Below are 16,873 nucleotides of genomic sequence, written 5' to 3' on the forward strand. Positions count from 1 at the left end.
TGCTGAGGACATGCACTCAACTTCTTTGGTTCTGTTATGAGTGGAACCTGTCCAGTTAAACTGCTGTATGGTCTTAACCACCGTGCTGTAGCTCATTTTCATGGTGTTGGCAATATTTTTATAGCCTAGGCCATCTTTATGTAGAGTAACAATTCTTTCTTTCATATCTTCAGAGAATACTTTCCTATGATGTGACATGTTAAACTTTCAGTGACCACTGTGAAAGTGTCATGGTCCGGAGTCTGCGACTCCATGTTTATGTTTAGTTTATTAGTATTCTGTGGTTTTGGTTACCTTGGGTGTTTGTACTCTTCTGTTTCATGGTTCATGTTCCTATGTTCTGTGTCCCCCAGTCTGTGTTAAGTTGGTGTGTTATGTCATTGCGTGTATGTGTTTCCTGTTTTATTGTGAAGGTCTGCGTCTTATGTGAGTGTTTTCAGTTTGCCTCCCTAGTCTCGTCACGTTAATCACTCCCAGCTGTGTTCCCCACCTGTGTGTAATCTCCCTGTGTTCTCTGAGTGTATTTAAGTTGTGTCTTCTGTCATGGTAGTTGCTGGTTCGTCTGTGTGACGTCTCCATGTGTATTTCCATGGACCTCCCTGCATCTTCGTTTCTGGTTTGTTTTGTTAGTTTTATCCAGTTTAGGTTCCAGTTTCATGTTCCCAGTGTCTTTGTTGTTTGTTTTTCCCTTCGTTAATAAATACTCACCTGCACCAGAGCTGCCGCGTCCTGGTCCTAAATATTCCACACGGCTTGCCCCGGCAAACCGTGACAGAGAGAGTATGAGAGCAATAACATCAAATTCAAGACACCTGTTGTCCCACAAGAAGATATAATAAAATATTTACAAAAATGTGAAGGCTCACTTTTGTGAGATACTGTATATTATTCTCTTGTGCTTCTGAGTTTAGTTAGTTCTTGGTTCATGTCTTGTAATGTTAGTCCTTAGTCATGTCTCTATATTTTTTACCCTTTCCTTGTGTCTAGTTGTATGTCTTGAGTCTGGGTTTCGTCTCTGTGTTTATGTTTCCCGTTATATTTTAATAGTCGCTCGTCCCATGTGTGTCCTATGTTTAAAAGTGGAGGGAGGGGGCAGTATCTTACTTCTTTGACAAAAGTCGAATCCTCTGGAAAGAGAACAAAGACACTTGGTGGTATAGTGAAGGTCAGAAGGACTTATATTGTGTCTTTGTGGATCTAGTGAAATGATACCATAACATAGGGACGTCAGGACTGGCAGAGAAATATGTGATATGTGGTACAGGACATGTATGAGGACAGGAAAACAGTGGTAAGGTGTGTGGTAAGAGTAGCAAATGCAAATGCCAGGCAGTGACACAATAGTCCATGCCACCATCACTAAGGAAAGTGCAAAATAGTCACAAACAATAAAATAGGTGAAATATTTTATTAACTGGTGTTGGCCAGAGGGGCCGATGGCACGATATGGCAGCCTCGCTTCTGTCAGTCTGCCCCAGGGCAGCTGTGGCTACAACTGTAGCTTGCCTCCACCAGTGTGTGAATGTGAGAGTGAATGAATAGTGGAATTGTAAAGCGCTTTGGGTGCCTTGAAAAGCGCTATATAAATCCAATCCATTATTCTTATTATTATTAACTATATTTTAATAACAGACATATTACACTTGCTACATGAAAATGTTTAAAGAGAAACTGATAATACCTCTCTGTTAAGACTATAGCATTAAGCCAGTTTTAAAAAGATATACAGTGTTGGAGATTATCATTTGATCGCCTGCTGAATTTGTAACTTTGTTCATTTACAAAGAAATGAACAGTCTTAAAATCTTATGGTAGTTTCATTTTAATGGAGAGAGACTGAATACCAACCCAAACCCAGGAAAAAAATCCACATTAAATAAAACTTATAACCTGATTTGCAGGTCGAGATGCTGTAAACTGACCAAACTTCAGTCAGGAGAAGTTGACTGAAGTTGTCAACTTCAGTCAACTTCTCCTGAGAAAGAAGAGGCGCTGCTGCGCCTTCTTCACTGTCTTGTCTATGTGTCCTGACCACGTAAGATCCTCAGCCAGATGTACACCAAGGAACCCGAAGCTGCTCACTCTCTCCACAGCAGCGCCGTTGATGGTGATGAGGGTGTGTACTTCTCTGCACCTCCAGAAGTCCACTATCAACTCCTTTGTCTTTGCAATGTTGAGTGTAAGATAGTTGTCTTGACCTCCTCCCTGTAGGCAGTCTCATCACCTTTGGTGATAAGACCCACCACTGTAGTGCCGTCCGCAAACTTCACAATGATGTTGGAGTTGCTAGTGGTCGTACAGTCATAGGTGTAATAGGTGTAGAGTGAGTACAGGAGAGGGCTCAGTACACACCCCTGTGGAGCACCAGTGTTCATTGTGACGGGGGATGAGGTGATGCTGCCCAGTCTGACCACTTGGCGTCTGTCAGACAGAAAGTTAAGGATCCAGCTGCAGAGGGAGCTGCTCAATCCTAGATCCTGCAGTTTCCTGTCCAGCTTCGAGGGAACGATGGTATTGAATGCTGAGCTGTAATCTACAAACAGCATTTTCACATATGTGTCTCTCTTCTCCAGGTGCGAGAGGGCAGTATGTAGTGTCAGGGCTATGGCATCATCAGTGGACCTGTTGTGGCGGTATGCGAATTATAGAGGGTCCAGTGAGTCGGGTAGTGCAGAGCAGATGAAGTCCCTGACCAGCTTCTCGAAGCATTTGCTCACGATGGGGGTCAGGGCTACAGGTCGCTAGTCATTCAGTGAGGAGATGGTGGAGGATTTGGGTACAGGGACGATGGTGGCCATTCTGAAGCAGGCTGGGACCACAGACAGAGAGAGGGAAAGGTTGAAGATGTATGTAAACACTCCAGCCAGCTGAGCCGCGCATAACTTGAGGACGCGGCCGGGAATCGCGTCCGGACCAGTAGCTTTGCGTCCGTTCACCTTCCGCTTCCACTTCCGCACATCCTCCTCAGACACAGTGTGCGCACTGACGTCATCCGCAGTGCGCACACTGTCCAGTTTCACGGTGTTAGCTGTGTCGAATCTAACGTAGAATACATTTAGATCCTCACACAGAGAGGCCATGGTCTGCGGTGTGCTTGTTTTTTTCCCTCTAAAGTCTGTGATTGTGTTTAGTGCCTGCCACATACTCTGAGGGTTGTCAAACTGTTGTTCCACCCTGTCCCTGTACTCACGTTTGGCTGCTTTGATCGTCTTCCAGAGTTGGTAATGTGCATGTTTGGAGTCCGATGTGTTCGCGGAAGCAAAAGCGGTGTTCCGTGCTGCCAGTGCCGTGCGAACATCTCTGTTAATCCACGGTTTTTGATTTGGGGAAGGATTTAACTGTTCTGGATGGGACGACATCTACTCATCATACTCAGGTTGAGTAAGAAAAATGAAGAATAATCACAAACAATGGAAACAAGTGAAATGTTTTTAATAAACTTTACAGATGTATTACATTGCTTGCATAAAAAGTAAAGTGAAACTGTTTCACATATCTAACTTAAAGACTATAGCATAATCCACTTGGCAAACAAAGTAAATATATTTTTACTTTCACAGATCTAAGCAATTCTGTGGGATGTAATAAATCCCGTTGTGATAACACTGTTGTGAACAAAACATGAATTAATAAGTACAAACACCAAAAGTATCAAATATAAGTATAGAGTATAGAATTCATTATACAGCCTTTTGCACTGATGGGTTCATTGCATGCTGTCAGTATTAATGGCAGAGTAAGTGCTGAAATCTGAGCTCTGGGCTATCGTCTTCTTTGGTCTCTGTGACGACTGGCGGAATTCCAGTGCAGCATAACACAGTTCTTCATCCTAAAGATATATTTATTTAGAATTATCATCATCTATTGATTTAATATGCTAAAAGTAATTCACTGCTAAACATTAATGAGGAACAGCAGAAAATAAATGCTAGCATTATCGTAGTTTTCGGACCATAGGCGCACTGAATTATAAGGCGGACTGTCGATGAACGGTCTGTTTTCATACATAAGGCACACCGGATTATAGGGCGCAGTAAGCGAAACAAAACATTCAGATAAGTCAAACTTTACGCAACTCATTCTTCTTGCTTCCTCCACTTCCGTACCATTGATTCATTAATGTTGAATCCTCTCGCAGCTGCTCTATTCCAGTGTTGTTGGAGTATATTAATGACTAACCTCGTATTGTGGATGGATTATTCCAGTTGTTCTCCTGACTGAAGTTTGGTCAGTTTACAGCATCGATTGCATTTGTCCCTCATCATCGGGAACCCTCATGTTAACTTTTATGGAGTGGAAAAAGTTAGCGTTCATCCTCCAGCTTCATTGTGTTTGTTAGGCTAACATAGCTGTGTCGCTAGCGATCACGTAGCAGATCATTATATATCAGCTAGTCCAACTTCAGTAACCCTACAAACGTCACTGCTGTTTAGTTTTCTGTCTTCATTTATGTTGGAAGTGATAGCAGAGCTGTATGTTTTAAATTTTTCAGAAATCTCTCAGTCAGAACATGATATATCATGTTTAGATTGAAACTAGCGAGCTAACTTACTGCTAACTTCTAACTCCGTTGAATTTAATAAATTCTGTTTTCATGGATGCCTGGATGTTAAACTTAATTGTTACACCTGGTAAAGCAGCAATGCTGATTATTTTATTAAAGTTGAAATAATTTAGACAGTTTTTAACTCTCAGTGATGCTGCAGTGTTCGTTAGACTTTGGGAACTGAAGCGGACGGAGTTTTGGACCCAGATTACTCCGAGTCCACAAGGCTCCTGACTACGGTAACCGTAATGGTCCGACAATCCAGAATTCATACATAAGGTGCACCGGATTATAAGGCGCACTGTCGATTTTTGAGAAAATTAGGATTTTAAGTGCGCCTTATAGTGCAGAAAATACAGTATTATAAATATTAAATATCAGTACATATAAAGACTGATGAAAGTTCTTAATTACCTCATTCCATCTTTTCTGTACTCTTTTGCTGTATCTTTTCTTGTCATCCTGAGGTGTCTTAGCTATAGAAATTAACATAGTGTTACTATAATTCAGTACACCAAAAGAAAATAACTAGAACCAGATTAAAGGAAAAATTATAGTAAAATTATAATATCAGAATTATAGAGAAACTGAAAATATTTCAATTTTAGAGACAAAAACTTAATTTAATCATGATGGCAAAATGATCACGGTAATAAAGAGATGAAAAATAATTTGGTAGACAAATTAAACGTTGAGGACTTACTTGTCTTCTGACAGTAATAAATCAAAAGAGAAGAGAGAAGTGATGAGATAACAGCAAAAGCGGGACACAAGGAATAAAGTAGCATCCAGCAAGTTTCATGATGGTGCTCACTTGAAGCTGTAAAACAGCGGTTCTCACTTGAACCTGAAAAACAGAAGTTATCGAGGTTAGCTCATTGTGTAGACTGATGATACAAGAAACTGTGACAATTTTGAAACTCTGGAATGAAACAATTAAAATTCTTGATCCAAGCATATGGCATCACATGTAAGAAATAGTGCAGATAGTGTAATGCACACTGTCCAGTTCTGTTTGTGAATATGTCACATAAACCTAATGATTTTGAAGTGTAGAGGGATACTTTCTACAGTTGTGGTTCACATAAACTCATCATAGGCACAAATATCATGGTAATTTAGGGCTTTCAGTGATTATTGTTCTATTGGAACACTCAATTGTATTTCAACCGTATAGCTGTTGAGGTGTAGTCAAAGAATTTGGCTGTAGTCTTGGACTTTGTGCAACATGAGTATTATTAGCAATAAAACAGCTCCAGAGCATGATGCTACCACCTTCATGTTTGACAGTACAGTGTTGTTAGGTTTGAAAGCATGACTTTTACTCCTCTAAATATACCTCTCAATATTGTGGCCAAATAGTTCAGTCTTTTTCATGTCTGACTTTTATCCATTACGTATTTGGCTCGTCTGTGTGGGCAGCTGCATATGTCAGTCGAGCTTAAAGATGTCGATTTTGGAGCAGGGACTTCTTTACTGGTCAACACCCTCTCAGTCCATGGCAATGTAAAACTCAATTCACTGTGGGCAGTGATGCTGGCATTTGAGGAGTTTTCAGTTCATGGCATGTTTGAGCACTGAATTGCCCCTGAACATCTTAACCAGATTCCTCCTATTTCAGGGTTTGTCTGGGTCTTCTTCCTTGGCAAAATGGAAACATCCAAATAAGTTGCACTTATTTATAATTGTCTCAACTGATAATCTTGGACTCTACAGTCATTCAGAAAGGTCTCCAAGAGACCTTCCCAACTTATACAATTCTCCTTCTTAGGTCTTCACTTAGTTCCTTGGACTTTCCCATTGTTCTGAGTTTGGTCAATCCAAATATTGCTAACAAATAAATTACTATGGTTATAATTATTGTACAAACTGTTATGTTTGCAAAAAGAAACTACCAAATGTAGTCAGTTGTGATCACTAATGAGACATTAATATGCCTTGACTTTGTCTGGTTCAAAGACATTGTAGAACCTTCAGCACCTCTTTTTAATACATTACTTGTTACTTTACTTAAAAGTAATGCTATGCTTTGCATAATTACTTGCCAGGAAAAATTATTTGTTACACTACTCATATGTTACATTAAGTTAGTCATTACTCCATAAAATGTCCTGAAACACATCGTTTGATAATAACCAGCTAATGTAGGCTACAGCCCCATGTACCAACACAAATCTCGATCTTAATGGGGACACACGTACAATATTTCTTTCAGTTTTTAGATAGGAACACTAAGCTGACAACACAAAGCAAAGATGAAAACCAGCTCAAAGAAACTTGAAAATGATCGACACAGTCATTCTACTTTAGAAACATGAACAGGTAGAAATGGAGACTATTAACCTCAATGCTCATCACTGTTTTTTGTCCCTGTTGAAGATTAGTCAGTTTGTTCTCAGCTTTAAAATTACTCTCAGTTCTTGGCTAGCGTTGTGTTAGCATGTTGTGTATGTAGATGCTTGCAAAGAGTTAATGTTGTGTTAGCAGTATAATGTGGTAGTTTCTGTCCTGGAAACTGTTTCCGCTTGACCATCGAGCTCTTGTCGTTTTGTGCAATAAAAATTTATTAATGTCCACTCCTCAAAAGCTGTATTGCTGTACTGCTCCACCAATTTTCTCCTTTCACACGTGAACTGAAATCACCTGATTGTAACAATGTGCAATAGTTTTTTTTTCTGTCTGCCGCACAGCAAACGGATGAACCTTTGTAATGCAAGTGACAACATAATTGTAAATGTAATGTGCTGCATTATTGAATTTCTACAGTAAAATGTTACTGAAAAATATAATGTGATTACAGTAATGTTTTTTTAATGTGTCACAGCCACCACTGTACATATTTGAACCTGTACGTATAATTTTGACCCTGTATGAATTACTGAAAATCCAAATAAATTCACACTTGTGCACCCAGTTCTTATTTTTGTAAATAATTACAGAAGTATGCTGTACATATACTGTATCTTCCCACCGTGGAAAAAAAAAATGTTCAAAGAAATCAATATAAGTCCCAAATGACCATGACATCTATGCCCATGATGAGTGTATGTACATTTCTGATAAATGGAACAAGAAATCTGAATTTGTACTCCAAGTTGCTAGGGTGTGAATTATTGCTCTACATGTGGTATGTGCATTTAATTGTATTTTCTATATCTGGTAGTGCAGGCTCTATCATATGTAAAATTAGTACTGTATAATGAATGCTATAGAATGTTTAGAATTTTAATAGACAAAGGCTTTTTCATGTAATTTTGGTAACTTGTTAGTGCGTCTTATATTATCTTGCTTTATTATATTTTGTCAGAATCATTAATCAAGTTTCTGGCATCATAATAATATATGCCATGTTTCTTTTTTGTTGTCATAAATTGAAATGATTATTTTATTATTTATAATATCAGGGCAATAAACTGGAAACTGAATTTTTGCATCAGACCGCTCCAAAATGCCAACTGCTTTCAGCTCAGATTAAGCCAAATGCTATTTAGGTTGTGGACAGTGAATCACAACACAAACTACAACTTTTAAATACAGGAGCAAGTGATATTAAATTTTTATGTTCGAAATAAACATATTAGCTCCTGTAAAAATTTGCAACCAAAGATGCAACCAAATCAGTTTTTAAGTAATCTCAAAAGCTGAAGCCCAAGTTTAATTATTGTTCTATTGCTCTATTGCCAGCATTGAACATCACTTTAAATGACAAATGATATAGGCTATATGATAGTTTCAAAATCAAATCTAATTGTCTATGAATTATCATAACAAAATAGAAAGTAGAATACAATGGCTTTTTCTAGGTTTTATAATAATTCACAAAAACTTCAACATTTGAGTAAACTTTTAAGGATCATATAATGTTGCAAGATAGGTGGTTTACAACTTCAAAAGAAGTTGTACAGTATGAAAGTTCTTATTTTTACCTACATTCTGATACCAGGCTCATCTTTTAGCTACAAAGATGAGGGCTTTTTATAGATGTATTCGATATTATAGAGGATAACCCAGAATGTGCTGTAACAACATCTAACTTGTTTTTAAAGAGTTATTGACTTGATTTCAGTTTAGAATGCAGTTTAGCTCACAGACAGAAGCTTAACACAGCTTTATTTAAGGCCTAGTAAAGCATTCTGAGGGATGAAAAATCTAACACCATAAAGAAAACATTAAAAATGCATTTTATTTTTCAGAAGATAACAGTATAAAAATTGCATCTTTCTTGTTTCATTTTAAAATTTATTCTGGTGGCATGCAAATTGTCATAATCATTTACCTACTATCCATTAAACCATTATAAAATGCATCATAATGTAGGATCATATCTTCTTACTGTGGTTAGTTTTTCAAAGGGCTAAAAAACAGTGCACAGATAATGCAAGACTCACCAGAATCCTTATGAAGCAGGATCTTTGTTGTGATATTACTATATGTGCGCACATATCTTTGGATAATTTTTTCTTCATCCTTAACCTTGGGCTGTTCAGTTCCACAGTAGTAAAGGCCTTCATCAGTCTCAGTGATGTTTGTGATCAGCAGGTCATACGACTGAGAGAAGTTGTTCTTTTCCAGATGAAAATCAGGAAATGGATTCATGAGATGGAAGAAAGTAGACTGATAATCTGAGTGTGGGGCACCATATCTCCGATCCAGCCAGGTTTTTAATACCAGGGAAGGCTGCTTCTCATGAGAGCAAGTCCTGTACCACACTATGTAGACTCCAACTGATGATTTACAATCACAGTAGAGAGTGATGTTTTCTCCTGGTCTGACTCTCATGTCTATCACCGATGCATTTCTCAGATTTTGGCTGGAAGATAAAGCTCCTGGAAGACACAAACAAAAAAAATGTTCACATATGCACATTTTTCAAACATGCAGAATGAAAAAACGTTCATTGTTAAAATGGGACCAAAATGAATATCTTCAAAATGTTTAGATGATTTACCTAAAAGAAAAACCAGAAATGCATGCACCCCGTCCATGTCTAATGACGATAACCTGGAGTTAGAAGACAGCAACACTTACTATTAACAGATGTCATGACATTTTCCATTAAAGGAAATGTGAGTTGTGATTGGCCTGCTGAATGGAACATTTCTTCGTGGTTGTTTTCTATAGGTGCAAAACCAAGTGATGTTATGATGGTAACCTGAAAGCTAATTTTCCAAAAATAAACAAAAAAAGAAAGAAAAGAAGGAAAAAGAACAAAACACACATGCTTCAAAATAAAATAAATAAGCCTTACACTTCATTGAAAGTTTTTATTAAAATCAAATTATACATGCATTTTAGATATTTATAAATACCCAGACTTTCTGGTCATGCACAAATATTATTTAACCGTGTTTTATATCAATGGAATCTGAAGAAGTTGCACTCTATTGGGTTATGAATAAGGAAAATTTGTCCACATTAGCAAAGCTGGAGGGCGTAAACAGAATGAAAAAACAGAGCATCTATCATTATGTTATTGGTTCCCTTTAGGTGGTAAACCCAGTGTTAAAATTTGGCAGCAATAATGACCAGTGCATAAGCCTATAATTGATGTCATCAATGCAAGGGCATGGTGGGCAGTGTAAATAACTTGGGTGGAACCCGAACCAAAATACCCTTCAAAACACTGCAGTAATGCTGAGGTTTCTTGATGATGCTGTAGTTCACTTGGTGTTGATTAGATTTCTTTGCATAATACCACACAGGATGATCAAACCTCAGTTATTCTGCAGCACGAGACAGAGCCTGTATGATGACCAACCTTGACTTATAGGACACAAGGAAAATGATTAGAATTTGTTTCAAATATAACTGTAATATAACTTCAGGTAAAACCAGTGGCTGCAGATCTGCTACCTTCTGGCTTGTGTATGCTTTAACTTGATGTTTTTTTCTAAAAAATAAATAAATAAAACAAATCACACTCTTCACTTATTACTGGTTCAACAATCTGAAGGTTTGTGCGTGCTTGTGAGGGGCTGTTTATCATTGTGGGTTTCCTGTGACTTTCACAGAACAGGGGGTTGTTAACGTTGGGTTTACTGTCAACTTTATAGTGTTGTAACTTCTTGTAGACTGTATGGCTAGGTTAAAAAATACATTCTAATCTTATTAGGTTCTGAATTTCCTTGAAGGAAAATGAATAAAACCACTGTCATTAGTATTAACATGAGTTACAATTTTACTAAATCTGTTTATCCTTTAAGTAAAGTTTTGTAATTAAATTAGCTAATCAGATTAACCTGTAGATAAAGCACATCTCTACATAGCAACAGGAAGAGGAAGTCATCCAATATCAGTCATCCAATAGCAAGTCATCTACTATTTTTTTCACAACTGGTGGTTGCCAGATCAGAATGGACTGGTCTCTAAGCCTGTGAGACTGGTTGTTCACCCTGTTCCCTTGATCCTACATTGTCACCATGTTCCTCAAACTTGGGTCCTCTATCAAATTTGAGGGTTCTGTATTTTAACTATTCCTAGAACCTCTTCTGGACTGAGACCTTTGATGTTGTGTCTGCAATGTACTGGAATCTTACAGTTTGGGGCTTACTGGTTTTATTGTCCCTAATACCACAGTAACTACCATGTGAAATACGACATTCCCCATTCGCTTCAGTTGTTCCTTTTGCCACCATACTTCAGTTTTCTTATATGCCTTCTTTCTGGTTCTGCTGTTTAATAGGACTGCCACATCTTTCACAACCTAGTGGTGTTTTGTCACCACTAGGTTGTGACAAGTTGAGCTCTCTTGTTGAGCTCTCTTGTCTTCGGCCGTTGGTGCCTTAAGAAACCAATGGCAGTTACTGAGGTACATAAATAAATCAATATGCTACACAGATGTTCATGTTCAAGGTTCAAGGTTCAATGTTCTTTATTTGTCACATGCATAGTTATACAAGTATAACACACAGTGAAATGTAGCCTGACACGCTCCTCGACATGTGCAAAAATGGGGGGGGGGGGGTAGAGGAATATATATATATATATATATTATATATATATATATATATATATATATATATATATATATATATATATATATATAGTATATACATTGGGTGAATGTGCAGTAGTAGCAGAGATGGACCGATCCGATATTACGTATCGGTATCGGTCCGATACTGAGGTAAATTACTGGATCGGATATCGGAGAGAAATAAAAAATGTAATCCTATCCATTAAATATCAAAAAAGCACCTATATATATGTACATATATATATATATATATATATATATATATATATATATATATATATATATATATATATGTACATATAGTATATACACTGGGTGAATGTGCAGTAGTAGCAGTACATTGTCTCGTTGTAGAGTCTTTACAATATATAGCACCTTGAGGTGATTGGTGTTGGGATTTGATGCAATATAAATTGAACTGAATTGAGTTGAATTGTTGTGCTCAGGAATTAAAGTGCGGCAGAGATCTCCGATGTTGTTCCCGGGATCTGCTGGAGCCACTCGCCTAGCTTGGGAGTCACCGCACCTAGTGCTCCGATTACCACGGGGACCACCGTTACCTTCACCCTCCACATCCTCTCGAGCTCTTCTCTGAGCCCTTGGTATTTCTCCAGCTTCTCGTGTTCCTTCTTCCTGATATTGCTGTCATTCGGAACCGCTACATCGATCACTACGGCCGTCTTCTTCTGTTTGTCTACCACCACTATGTCCGGTTGGTTAGCCACCACCATTTTGTCCGTCTGTATCTGGAAGTCCCACAGGACCTGGCGTCCTGACTCCTCCTTGCCGTAGCATTTGTGTTGTACCTCGTCAATCTCTAGCTGTGAGAGCAGTCCCTTCTTTCGAATGTTGGAACACTGAGCTACTAGTTGTTTCGCCGTCATTGTGGATGTTGGGTATCGAAGAATCCATAGGTCCCTCATCCTATTCATGTAGCCCCTTCCGCCGGGGTTACTTGCGTAGTAGCATTCCAACAACGCCCTGTTTTCGTCTCTTGCCCACCGATGCCTTCTTGTTCCAGTAGCCCACTTTTCGTCAGGGTGCCCTGGTTCCTCAACACCTGACGCGGACCTTGTTGATCCGGGCGACGTCCGAGCCGGCATGCCTTCATATTTATCTGTCTCGCTCATGTCTGCGGTAGGCTTGCTTAGCATAGGGGGTCTAGCCTTAGGACCCTTACTGGATACAGACGCCCCAGGCAGGAATCGAACTTGCGATCCTCTAATTACGGTAAATGGCCTGTATTTATATACTGTAGCGCTTTACTAGTCCCTAAGGACCCCAAAGCGCTTAACATATTCAGTCATCCACCCATTCACACACTGGTGATGGCAAGCTATTGTAGCCACAGCCACCCTGGGGCGCACTGACAGAGGCGAGGCTGCCGGACACTGGCGCCACCGGGCCCTCTGACCACCACCAGTAGGCAATGGGTGAAGTGTCTTGCCCAAGGACACAACGACCGAGACTGTCCAAGCCGAGGCTCGAACTGGCAACCTTCCGATTACAAGGCGAACTCCCAACTCTTGAGCCACGATCGTAATACATTAAAAGATACATTAATTGTAAGCAGCCACTTTCCCCCCCAGTTTTTTTCCCCCCAAAACTCAATTTAATATTGATGGTCAAATGACCAGAGAAATAAAGTGATAAAAAGTAATTGGCTGGACAAAATGAAACATTGAGGATTTACCTGTCTTCTGACAGTAATAAATCAAAAGAGAGGAGAGGAGAGATGAGAGGATAGCAAAAGCTGGACAGAGAGAATAGAAGAGCATCCAGCAAAGAGCACAGTCGGGCTGAGTCTCACGGTGATAAGGTTCACTGGAATCTGGATGAAAAAAAAAACACACCAGATATCTAGAAATTGTGAAAGTTTAGACACTGTGATATGAAACAATACAAACAAAACATGATTGATGTACTTAGTTTCATCTTTAATTCTAGGGAACAAAAATCCAAGCATCTTGCCATTAAACAAGTATGGGGTTATGTAAGACCTGATTTTCTTTCTGTGCTTAGTTTGTCAAATCCTTTAAACAATTCACAGAAAATGTATTAATGATACACAGATTACTTACAAAAGAAAATCCTCGTTGTGATGTTACCATATGTGCGTACATATCCAGGAGTAATTAGTTTCTTATTTGTAAGCGCAAGCTTTTCAGTAGTAGAGACCCTCATTGGAATCAGTGATGTTTGTGATCAGCAGATCGTAAGATTGAGAGGACTCATTCTTCGGCAGGTGAAAATTAGGGAATGGATTCAGAATGTTTCTGTAAGCAGCCCCATCATTTGAACTTTGGTCCCCACTTTTCCGATCAAGCGCAGTTTTCAGTACAACAGGAGGTTGTTTCTCATGAGTGCAATTCCTGTACCACACTATGTAAACGTCAACTGATGATTTACAATCACAGTGTAGAGTCATATTTTCTCCTGGTCTGACTGCCATCTCTATCAGTCACTCATATCTGAGATCTTGAATGAAAGTTAAAGATCCTGGAGAAAAACAAAACAAAACAAAACTAAAGGTTGTTTGCATCTGCATGGCATTACAAAAATGAACATCAATAAAGTTGGAATAAATATGATTATATCTTCAAAATGTTTATAAGATCCACCTAAAAGTGTCACAGTACGGCTGTGTGCAGGCAAAAGTAGGACCCAAACGCAAACTCACAGAGACAAAAGGTAAACTCAAAAAACACAGCTTTATTGCTGGCGTGGAGTGGGACACGAAAAACAATACAAAATAAACTAAACTGGGAAAACTAAAGCACAAGGAGCCACAGGGAAAAACCACACAGCTATGATGGAGACTACGACACTGACAAAGAGAAACACAGGGCTTAAATACACAGAGGGATAACGAGGGAATGAGACACAGAAGGAGGGCACAGCTGGGAGAAATCAGGACTGGACGAGACAGAGACGCAAAACTAGAAACACTCACATGAGGCATGGACCTTCAAAGTAAAACAGGAAGTATCACACAGAGACGCGAACTAGACACAGTGGAGACAGCAACTAAGAAACAGAGACAAACCATAAGGCAGAGGTCTAAGAACCAAAATACACAGAGGGAAATACTCAGCTTTGAACACAAGAGACTAGACTAGAGGGAGTAACAAAAGACCAACCATGAGAACATAATGCACAATGCAGGGTGACAGAAAACAAGAAACTCAAACATGCAAAGACACACCATAAACAGAACAGAGGGGGCACAGAGAGACATGAAGGGCAGGGGAGACTTAACATGGGTTGAAACACAAGGGGGAACTAATAAGCAAATCAACATAGGAGGCCTAATGAGCTAAACATACTATAAACATCAAAATGAACTAAAACTCAAAACACTGGGTCCTAAGACCCAGGATCGTGACATAAAAGAACAATCAGAAATACATGCAGCCCGCCCACGTGAGATGAGATGACAAAAGCAATTGCAAAAGCAATCCAAATATTTGTCAAGGCAAAAGAGATGTTCTTCAAAGTCCATGTCAGTCGCTTAACTGACTTGACCCACCTGTAAATCGTAGAAGTTTAAAGTCAAGAAAATGCAGAAGCTGCCCATTAGAGGTTATATAAATAAATAAATAAATGAGATACAGTTTTACTGTAACCATATGAACAAATGGATTATTTTACTTTTCCCAGTAAGTGTGAAAGCATTGAGCAATTACATGATTGTCTCAGTGCACCAAATGCTCAAAACTAAAACTATAAAATCTCTTTTTTTCCTCTCTCTTTTTTTCTTCAATCCACACAGATTGGGAAACTATACACAGTGACTTGGTTCTTATGTAAAAAAAAGAAAAAGAAGAAGAATTCAGCTAATGTGGGTGGCTGTAGCTCAGGAGGTAGAGTGGGTCCTCTACTGTGTGGAAGGTTAGTTGTTTGATTCCTTGTTGTTCCAGTCTGCATACCAAAAACCCTTGAAGAGGTTAATAAAAGGCCGGTCTGTGGCGCAAAAAAAGGTTGGGGAATAGGAGAGTAGAAAAGTAGAATAGAGTAGAGTAGAGCTCTAGGAGAGTAGAAAAGTGCTATATAAGAATAAGACCATTTAATGTCTGGACACATTACATGTTTATTAAAAATAAATCACTTTTTCAACATTTGTTATCTAAGTGTGATTTGTTTATTCAGAAGAGCTGTTAATTTTTGGCTTGTGTATACTTTAAATGTAATATTGTTTTCGTTAGCGTAATCACACTATGTGCTAATCTGGTGGTTCAAACAGTGTACAGGCCAAGGTGTTTAGTTACATGAGCTGTTTGTCATTGTGGGTTTCCTGTGAGTTTCACATATCACAAGGCTTGTTGAGGCTACCTTTATTGTCATTTTTGGGTTGTTGTAACTTTATGTGTCTGATCTGTCATTAAGCAAAGGATGAGTCTTTTTTTGTTGTTGTTTTTTTGTGACGCGTCCTAAAACAAATTTAGTATGTTGAGTTGTATTTCCTGTAGAAAAAGCCACTCTAACCTATCAAATGCTATGAACTACTACAGTACAGGCATTGTTAGTTATAATCTACCAGTAAAAAGTAACAACTGATAAAACAGAGCAAAAGAGCTTTTCTAAAATGTTCTAAAACCTGTGAAAAGGTACTTTGAGCCAAGCCCTTACCAAGTTCTAAGTATTTCCAGCCCCTCCCAAGTATTTTGCATTGACTGAACCTAACCAGAAAAAATAAAAATAAAATGGACGTTAAAATAATCACAGTCAAATAATCCCACTCAAAAGACTCTCTGTTAACAGTCATGTGTCAGACAAGTCAACAGAAAATGTAACTACCATTATAGTTCGTTTTTCAGTTTTTATGGTTTAAGGCAGCACCGTCAGTCAAGCTTTATGTAATAGATTTATTCCAATTTCATTTCTAGTTGGCCCGCCCAGTAAAAAACGCACATAGCAACCTACCTTTCTCTTAATTTAAAAAAGCACGCATATTCTAAAAAATTAAAGTAATTAACAATTCACTTACAAACCAGATGACATGAAGCCTGGAACATCATAATAAAACCAATTTCAATTAAAAAAAATATACATTTTTTGTGCACATTTCAGTTCACAGTGAAGCTACAAAAACACGAAACCTTCACATGCAGAGTATTTTAGAACCAAAATGTCCTTTTTTGAACCATAAAAATATCCATAACTCATACCGATTCTAGCAAATTACTGCGATCAAAATGTATTTTCTGTACATTTTCAGCCCTTTGCAGTAAAGGTTGGCATCACCAGAAACAGAGGAGCTTGCAGCAATATATTTATGATATTAACAATTCAAATTAACAAAGTTTTCACACTTTCACACAAAACAGCTTCACACTAAGGTGTAGAATATT

The 16,873-nt window shown here is 38.5% G+C and overlaps 1 protein-coding gene across 1 annotated transcript; it reads right to left on the reverse strand.

Annotated features, from left to right (window-relative positions):
• Nucleotides 1–3,471: 3,471 nt before the first annotated feature.
• LOC309708904 (uncharacterized protein) lies at nt 3,472–9,325 on the reverse strand (the record flags this gene model as incomplete). Its single annotated transcript, XM_082537255.1, has 4 exons — nt 3,472–3,829; nt 4,961–5,022; nt 5,361–5,393; nt 8,935–9,325. The coding sequence occupies 4 exons, from the start codon at nt 9,323–9,325 to the stop codon at nt 3,707–3,709; spliced, it is 609 nt and encodes a 202-aa protein (XP_082393381.1). The 3' UTR covers nt 3,472–3,706.
• Nucleotides 9,326–16,873: the final 7,548 nt, after the last annotated feature.

This window comes from Aulonocara stuartgranti, assembly GCF_965226115.1.
Source record: "Aulonocara stuartgranti genome assembly, chromosome: 6".
Lineage (NCBI taxonomy): Eukaryota > Metazoa > Chordata > Actinopteri > Cichliformes > Cichlidae > Aulonocara > Aulonocara stuartgranti.